This window comes from Cariama cristata, unplaced genomic scaffold (assembly GCF_000690535.1).
Source record: "Cariama cristata isolate BGI_N322 unplaced genomic scaffold, ASM69053v1 scaffold4980, whole genome shotgun sequence".
Lineage (NCBI taxonomy): Eukaryota > Metazoa > Chordata > Aves > Cariamiformes > Cariamidae > Cariama > Cariama cristata.
In genome coordinates, this window is record NW_009595111.1 from 1 (window position 1) to 9,653 (window position 9,653).

The following is a 9,653-nucleotide window of genomic DNA, read 5'->3' on the forward strand; positions in this document are numbered from 1 at the left end:
TTAAAAATAAATTCTATGATCTTACATAAATTATACAGAAAGTATATAATAAAAAGTATAATTTTGTTCTATTTAAGGAACTGCTTGACTTTCATGTCATAACAGGGTAGCTTTGCACATAACATTCTTCCTCTTGAAAGTTGTGTCCAATTCCCTGTTCATTTTTCTCTGGTTCTGTTGCTTTTTGCAGGATGTGGAAAATATATTTAGTCGTATATCAGACATTCATGAACTTAGTGTGAAGTTGTTGGGTCATATAGAAGACACTGTTGAAATGACAGATGAAGGTAGTCCTCATCCGCTAGTAGGCAGCTGTTTTGAAGACATGGCGGAGGTAAGAAAATATTTGGGGTTTTTTTTTTTGCTGTTCAGTATTTTAATGACTTGCACTTAGATGACAAGTGCATCTCTGTTCTAGCTGCCTTTGTTTAGGTTGAGATTTCTTTTTCCAGCCCCACCATGAAGAATAGACTGCCTGTTTTAAGAGTACTTCTACCTTTTTAGTCCCTAAACCTCAGTTTTTATAGGGCTGTCTAAACACTAGAGAGCATGACAGGGAAACAAAACCCCAAACTCTGTGACTAGACTTCAGCAGAAATTGAGGAATTCTGTAAACTGGCTGTAGATCAGGATTGCTGTGGAAAGACAAAGTGGAACAAGGGCTTCTTTGCCAACAGGCTTGCTAAGCTCGTGAGGACGGCTTTTGAACTAGGCTAGTTAGTGGACGGAGAGCAAAGTTTGCAGATTGAAGAATTGAGAGGAAGAAGGGATATGTACAGTGGAAAGCATGACAACAAAGGCTCTTGCACCTTCCTCCTAAGAAGGTGGGATGACCAAAGGCTCATTTGAAGTGTCTGTTTCCCCAGGGTACATAAGCTCATGTACAGATAAGAGGATCTGGGAGTCTGTGCATAGTTGCAGAGCTGTAATGTGACTGGAATTAGCAACATGGCAGGAAGAGTTGCATGATGAAAGGCTGTATGAATGAATACAGGCACTCAAGGACAGGTGGGAAAGATGAGGCCAGGAGGCTTAACAAAAGATCAGCTCAAATACATGGAGCTCTGTTACAGAAGGAATGATGAGCTAGTTGAATGCTTCAGGATTGGAGGAGGAGGCCACCAAAGGGCATGTTGTAGTCAAGCTTCTCCTGCAAAGACTGCCCAATTGACAAGTGGCTAAAACTACCTCTAAACAAGTAGGAGTCATCTCCTTATCACAGACCTTGGTTCTTCTGGGAGAATAACCTTCCTGACATCTGCTGGGTGGACAACTTACTGTGATTCAAGTAACCCAGACAATTTCTGGAGGGCACAGGGGACAGGTTTTTTATTGTGGCACATACTGATGGGCCAGCTAAGAACAGTGCTGCAGATGACCTCTTTCTTATGAATGAGGAAGAACTGGCAGGAACATAGTAGCTAATGGCAGACTTGGCTGCAGGTGCTAGAGCTGGTAGAGTTTAAGGTCCTGAGGAAAATGCAAGAGATAAGCAGACTGAAGACCCTGGGCTTTGGGAGAGTATAGTTAGCTTGTTCAGGGAATTGGGAGGCAAGATCACATTGGTGGCTGCCGTGAGGGTAGAAAGGGCTCAGGAGAGCTGGTTTATTTTCAAAAGAGGTGTGTTCAAAGCACAAGGAGTATGCATTCCTAGTCCCTAAGAAAAAGAGTAGATGTAGCAGGAGGCAAGGACAAGCGCAGTTTGGAGTTTCCTGTTTAACCAAACTTGGGCCTGTCACTACAAGAAAAACATTAAGGTGCTGGAGCATGTCCAAAGAAGAGCAGCAAAGATGGTGAAGGGTCTAGAGAACAAGTCTGTGAGGAGCGGCCAAGGGAGCTGGGATTGTTTAGACTGGAGAAAAGGAGGCTCAGGGAAGACCTTTTCACTCTCTACAACTGCCTGAAAGGAGGTTGTAGCGAGGTGGGGGTTGGTCTCTTCTCCCAAGTAGCAAGCGATAGAATGAGAGGAAACAGGCTCAAGTTGCAACAGGGGAGGTTTAGATTGGATATTAAGGAAAATTTCTTCACCAAAAGGGTTATCAAGCGCTGGAACAGGCTGCCCAGGAAAGTGGTAGAGTCACCATCCCTGGAGATATTTAGAAGATGTGTAGATGTGGCGCTTAGGGACATAGTTTAGTGGTGGACTTAGTAGTGTTAGGTTAACAGTTGACTCGATGGTCTTAAGGGTCTTTTTCAACCTAAATGATTCTATGATTCAAAAAGAAACACAGGCTTCCCAGAAGGAATGTAGAAGCATTGTCTAGGCAGGTGGAAATGGTATTAAGAGGGCTGCAGCTCAGCTGGGGTTAAACTTGGTGAGGAATGTGAGGCAAAGCAAGAAGGGCTTGTATAAGTAAAATAGCATGAAAAAGAAGATGATAGAAAATGCGAGTTACCTTGCTGATGGGGTAAGACACCCTGTGCTGGAGGACATTGAATGGACTGATGAGGTACTCAAGCCTCCTTTGCTTGGTCTTTACTGGCAAAATGTGCTTCTAAGTTTCCCAGTTAGGGCTGCTACCAAAGATTGAGGAAGAGAGGTGAAAGTCAGAGATCAAGTTAGGGACTATTGATCTAAGGTAGATATATGCAAGTCTGTGGGGCAGGACAGGATGCTGAGGCAGCTGGCTAATGTCGTTGCAAGGCCCCTGTCTAGAATTCTTGAAATTTAGTGGTGAGTGGTAGAGGTCTCCAGTGACTGGAGGTAAAGTGTTATACCCAATTGCAAAAAGACTGATGAGGAGAATCCTGGAAACTAGAAGCTGGTAAGCCTCTCATCAGTGCCTGAGAAGACTGGCAAATCTTTCTGGAATTCACATCCGGCCGCGTGAAGGACTGAAGGTGGTTTGTAACAGCCAGCAGAGATTTCCAAAGGACAAACTGTACCTGACCAACTAGACTGCTTTCTAAGAGGAGATGGCTGGCTCCATGGACAAAGGGAAGAGCAGTTAATATCCCTTCAGGGTTTTCAGCACAATCTCTCATAGTATCCTTATAGTCAGCTTGGTGAGATGTAAGCAAGCTAGTTGAAATATAGAGGGGGTGGGAAATTGGCTGGACTGGCAGGCTTGAAGAACTGTCATCAGCAATACAAAGTCCATCTGGTGGCCAGTAGTTAGTGGCATTCCTCAGGGCTTGATACTGGGGCTGATACTGTTTAATGTCTGTATTGGTGTTGTGGGAGAAAGTCTGCCTCATCGAGTTGGTAAGTGATGGCAAATTGTGGGGGAACACACAAGAGGACAGGGCTACTTCTTGGGAGACTTGTCAGGCTGCAGAAATGGACCTACAGGAACCTCACAGAGTTAATGCAAACATGAAGTTCTGCACATGGAATCACACAACCCCATACAATGGTCCAGCTTGCCTGGTTGAGGAGAAGTACTGCTCGACAGGGCTTGGGAATCCTCAGGAATTGTCAGTGAAGGCTAACTACCTACTGGGTTATATGAGGAAAAGTGTAGCTGGCAGGTTGAGGGATCACTTCTGTGTAGCACTGGAGACCACATCTGGCATATTGTGTCTGGTTTTGGTCTTTGAGTACAAGATATGTTTATACATGAGGGTTGCCATGATGATTAAGGAGTTGAGGCCCGTGATGTACAAAGAGGGTTAGGGGTGCTGGGTTTATTCAATCTTAAGAAGAGAAGTCTGAGGACGGAGATCCTATTGCTGTCTTCAGTTACCTGAGGGGAAGGTGTAGAAAAGTCTGAGGCAAACTGTTACTGCGGGTTTATAGTAGACAACTGTGAGGTGAGATGAGAGGAAGCATGTGGATGGTGAAAAGAGTAACCCTGATTAGATACTGGGGGGGTGGGGGGTGGGAAATCTGTGACGAGAACAATCGAACATTGGAATAGGCTGCCCAGAGCGGTTTTGGTGCCTCTCTTCTTGGAGGTACTCGGAACTCAACTGGATGAGACCTCAGCTGGGCAACCTCAGCTAGCTTTGATGCTGGATCTGGCTTTGGTCCTCAGGTGGGCTCTGCTTTGAACAGAGAATTGGACCAGTTGACTTCCAGAGATCTCTTCCAGACTGAATTAGTCTATGAGTCTGTGCACGTAAAAGTATTGATTCTTCTCTATAGGTGTTTTGGAAAAAGTATGCAGAAAAGTCTCTCCTATGTAGTGTATGTCTATTCTTCAAGAAATAACAAATTTTAGATATCAAATCAGTTTTGTAAAATTATTCTGTATTTCTTCTTAGGAACTAGCATTTGATCCATATGAATCATATGCACAAGATATTTTGCGACCTGGTTTTCATGATCATTTTCTAAGTCAATTATCAAAGCCAGGAGCAGCATTTTATTTGCAGGTAACTTTCTTTTAAGTAAGCCATATTATTATTATTATTACTTTAATGACATTGTGTTACTGCGTCAATACATTTGTTGTTTTAAGACTTAAACTTATTTTGTTTCTAGTCAATAGGTGAAGGCTTTAAAGAAGCTGTTCAGTATGTTCTGCCACGTCTGCTCCTTGCCCCTGTTTACCACTGTCTTCATTATTTTGAACTGCTAAAAGTAAGAATGTTGTGTCAATCTGTTGTTTTTTTCATAATTCTCGGTGTTGGATACTAGAGGTTTGTGTGCTCAGTTAGATGTAAAACGTTGTATTAGAATGTGAATAATAAAACTGCTGTGATGAAAGAAAAGCAGGTTATATGCTCTAGTGTGTGCTATAACTGAATATCAGCTTGTAATTTCATGGAAATTTTACAGCAGCTAATGATTTGTGTTGAATAATCAAGTTACTACTAATTTCAAAAGGAATAGAGATCTAGGGACTTATATTCATGGAATGATTATTTCAACAGTGGTAAGATAATGGCAAATGGCTGCATTACAGAAAATGTTCAAGGCTTTCTTAAGCTGTTACTTTGTAAATTTAAAATCACAGTAAAATTTCCCTTCAGACTTCATTTTATTTTCATAAAAACTTCAGTGCTCTTGCAGTGCACATCCCATGGTGGTTGTAAAGGTGATATCCTTCCTTCAAAGGGAAGGCTTGGTTGATACATAGGCATCTTGGGCTTTTGTAATGAGACCTCACATCGGCAGGGTAACAGTGAAGACTCTGTAACATACACATGTAAAGAAAATAGCTACAGAATGTTTTTCTGGGGTGTTTATCAGTTAGCATTGAATAATAATCTTTAAGGATTGTAGAGCATTTTGAGGAAAACTTTCAAGTAAAGTCTTCATTTGGACTTAATGGAAAGTCATAAGGGATGCAGTGTTCAGAACTTAATTGGGGAAATTTGGATCAGAAGTAAAAAAAAAAATTCTTCCCTGTTGAAAAAGTCTGTGTGTGTTTTTCTTGAATGTTTGGTTGTTTTGGAATAACCCAGTAATAAAGTCATCCTTGAGTCTAAGCGTCTACAGTTTTAACACCATTTTTACTGATTTAGATCTACACGTACAACTTTGGCACATAGCTCATCTTGTATAACATGCTCTTTTTGAATTTTGGAACGTATGCTTAATCTGTTTGTCTAGCTCATGTGTTTGGTCTGACTTTTTGGACTTCTTTAACATACTAAATGTTTTCTTTCATGACAGTCCATTGGAAGGGAGGTATGATACAGCTTATCTGCATTTTGTATGATAAAGACCTCCACATACATAAGGTTTCTCGGCTCCTGCTTTTATCTCACAGACTCAAAATGCAGTACCTCATGGCTTTGCGTACTTCCATATGAACATAGTATTGTCTTATATAATAGACGAAGCATGAAGGATTAATGTTGTCTGACACACAGGCATCCTGTGTTGCTTCTTACTGTCGGTAATTTTAGTAGGGGAAACAGGGCATGTGTGCTTACAGAAATAGGGAGCAGCTCATGTTTGCCTTAGGGCAAACTGGAGTCTAAGCTAAGCCCACCTCCGGAAGCTTACTGATATTTTTGCAACTCCTGACCTATGCTTTATGTAAAGTTCTTGTCTTCTCTCATTCGTGCTGTACACCCCCACCATGTAAATCTGATATTGTTGAGTTGGATTTTGTTCTGTATATAATAGCCTTCCAGGTTTTCTTCCCACTATGTTGCTTATCTCGCATTTTAGTAATACACCCATCACTGTGGTCTGTCAGATGTGATACACATGATAGGAAGTGATAGATAATAGGAGCACATGAAGAGAGAGATACTAGCTCTCATAGCGGTAGCTTCATCTGTCGGTTAGTGCATACATGTGCACACAGCATAGGAATCCCTCCCTCAAGTAGTATCTGCTGGCAATATCATTTTCTTTCTTATATCTGGAATCTTCAAATTGATTCCAGCTTGGTTATACTTAAAAATGGCCTGACGGAAGGGTATCTGCTACAGAAGGGTATTGGTGGATGTATTTAGCCATATAATCCTGACAGTTTCGCTGATGCAAGGTTCTATTGAATTCTTTTGTATGGTGAGAGACCCGATTTACTGATTGAAGGCATATCTATGAATGATCAAGTTAAAAATTCTATGAAAATGGATCTTTTGGTATGAAGAGACAATATGTTGGCGAAGTAGTATGTGGAAAAACCATTTTATTTCTCTTGAATATAGATAAATTTAAGGATAAAGGGGTTAGTGTTTTTCTTTGAGTTATGTTCTGTAATCTTGCATACTTTGAAGTTAACTGTTTAAAATGCATCTTGAAGTTACCTTCTAACTATGCAGACTGCAAAACCAGTAAATTTCTATCCACTGATGGTTATCCTATGTAGAAACTAAAGCCCTCCTGAAGTTTGGCAGGGCACCAGGAACACACAAAGGCATGTTCTATTTTTAGCTGAAGCTCCTTGCTGTAACTTTGTTGGAAAATTAGCATATGACTAAGGGCTGTGTTTTCCTTCAACCAACCTGAAAGTCCCCGAACTTTTATGTAAGCAGCTAACTATATAAAATAGCAGTTTCATAAGAGACTGTGCTTTTCTGAAAATTGGCAGCTAATATGAATGGGCTTTTCTAACTCATAGAATCCTGTGAATAGAAATGTGGACTTTTAAGTGAAAGGTAGGGTGGTACAAATAGTGTAGTTATTTATGACCTTGAGTAATTGAAGAAAGAAGTTTAAAAGACTTTTAAATTGAATTGGGCACTGTTTCACGTGCTCTAAATTTGTCTGCTGGTGTGATACTTTTTCCTTTCTTTGGGTAAATAGGAGATTACTCTAAAATTCCTTTTTTTTCAAGTAGAAGTGACTCAAAGCGTATATAAACTTTGCTTAGATAAAATGTCTTCTGGAAAACAGGAGAGCTAGAATATTTTTTTTTTTTTTAAAAAACAAGTACAGACTTGGCTCCCATGACTTATCAATGGAAACTTCTTATCTCTTTGCAAATGTGTTTTTAGTTGGAATTCTACCTATAACGATCTTAAATTCTCAGGATGCTTTCATTTCACAACAGCATCTAGTGTGTTTTATTTATTTTTTTCAAACTTTGTTCTTAGATAAGTAACTCGCCAGTCTTTACTGACTGGCAATTCAGCTCAAGTAGAAATACTCCTCGATTAAACTTTTTTTTTGTCTTCCTCTTTCACTATGCTAATCTAACTTAATAATAATTCTGGTTTGACAAGGTCTTCCAAGATAAGAAACCGCCCTTTTCCCAAGCTGATGGTTTTAAATTTGTTACATCTTGCTGAAGAAGGCACAGAGTGGTGAAATGTTAGTAGTTTAGGACTAGAGTATCTTCAGGTTGATCCTGTAAGTGTCTCTGTGTGTTGTGTTGGGCAACAAATCTCAAACTATTTTGAGCTTTGACCTCACTTGTGAGTCACAGCCTTGTTTCAGCAGGCTCATGATCCAGAGTCTAACAAATTTAATGAAGTTGGTTTGCGATCCCACCTGTAACTGGTGTAACCCAGCCCAGAGTGGAGAATTACTTGAATCTTAATTTGTTGAACTTTGCCAGTCTGTAAAGTTTTTACAATATCTGCAATTATGGATCATTGTCTCAAGACACTGTTGCTTGTATTTAGTACAGGCACTGTAATTAACAGGTTCTCTTGCTTTAGTTGATTCTTAAAGTCTCCTTGAATTAGTATTAAAACCAGAAAATCACAGATTCAGACTAACTATGAATTATTTTAAGAAAATATTTACTTAGTGTCAGCAAAGGATTTTATTTTCCAAAATCACTTTGTCTGGTCTGCTTCTTTCCAAACACAGTAACTGTATGTACAATACTATTTGAAATAAAAGTAAAAGCAGAAGTATTACTGGTTTATATGTATTTGTGTATGTAACTGCAAATGAGGATGACTTTTTACATCTGCTGGAGATAATGTGTGATTTTATTGTCTCTGTGACAGATGAAGGCCTGTCTGCTGGAGGAAATGTAGCTTGACCAAACTGTTGCTAGTGTGTGATAAGGACTGCAAAGCGTATTTGAGTGTTTCTTGGGAGAAAAAGCTGGGGTGATGTAAAAATTGGTCTCAAGTCTAAGAAGAGATTTCCTAGAATATGCCAGTAGGTGAAAAATTTAAGCAACTTCTTCATATGGTTAAGCCGTGAACACTTACAACTGCAATATTGTAAAAGTACAGAAGTTGTGCCTTATGGTAGAAGTTGGAGGTGATACAGCCAGGTAAATGAGGTTCCATATTTCTTGCTTGCTTGTGTGGTTTCATTGACAGCATTTCTCTCTTCTCCTTTAAATGCTAGTGAGTTTATGCTTTGAGTCAACTGTGTGTTTGGCAGCCAAAGTGAAGATGATAGGGGAAAATAAAACTTTGTCATGGGGGGTGGGGGTGTGCACTTTCTCCACAAACTTGGTTATTGTTATTCTAACTAATTGGTCTCTCCGAGGTAACTCTTTAATTGAAAAAGTTATTCAGAATGTATTTAACTTTTTCTTTCTAGCTGTAGTATTCATTGATGGATTTCCTATGTGTTTGTATCAAATACATATACGCGCATATGCATCACTTCATTGTCAGTGATCTGTCATCTGTTATAGAGTTGTGATGCAGTTATATATTCAATTGTATAGTGCTTTTGCTTTTTACAAGGTATGTATCTGGGCTTTTGAGAACCAGATGTCTCTTTCCAGGGATTTTTCTAATGAGAAGTAACTACCTTAGAGAATATTTTTTCCATTATTCCACTAAAAGTGCTTTTCTGCAAAATCAAAAGTATAAGTAAAAAATTCCTCCTTCCACTTTGCTTACAGTCCTCAGTGACACTTGAGCTGTGTTATTGTCAATCTGCTGCTGGACCAACAAATGCTGTACTTTGATTCCTTGAAGCAGGGAGTAGGATGGCACAGGGCCAGGCTGTTCTTAACTAGATGGTGCCCTCTTTGGGGAGTCAAAGCACTAACTGAACTCCGACTTTTGACTTCACTTAAGTGTTTAACTGTAGGGTTCCGGAGTCCTGTTTTCTGATCCATCTTGTAGGAATACCTGCAGGGGAAATTCTTCCCTGTGCTGTGGGAATTAGGAGACCTGTATTGGGGGCAGACTGTTCTCTGGGGCTGGTGATCTCTTCTGGGTTCTCAATGACTGCAGCTAATAATGGTAGATAGCTCTTTAGCTCACATGGCAGCAGTTTATGCTGAACACCTAGGGCCAAGCTCTCGTGAAAATAAATGGGTGTTACAGGAACCTGGACAAATTTTGATCCTTCCCCTCACCCCCCCCCCCCCCCCCCCCCCCCT

At 40.2% G+C, this 9,653-nt stretch overlaps 1 protein-coding gene across 1 annotated transcript in view; it reads left to right on the top strand.

The window, feature by feature from the left end:
• Nucleotides 1-190: 190 nt before the first annotated feature.
• SOS1 (son of sevenless homolog 1 (Drosophila)) overlaps nt 191-9,653 on the top strand; it is a gene marked incomplete at its 5' end in the record, with an annotated part of 35,120 nt that continues 25,657 nt past the window's right edge. Inside the window, 3 exons of the mRNA XM_009700573.1 lie at nt 191-334; nt 4,207-4,317; nt 4,427-4,525. Coding sequence (XP_009698875.1) covers nt 191-334; nt 4,207-4,317; nt 4,427-4,525 — 354 coding nt within the window. The remainder of the gene's footprint in view (nt 335-4,206; nt 4,318-4,426; nt 4,526-9,653) is intronic.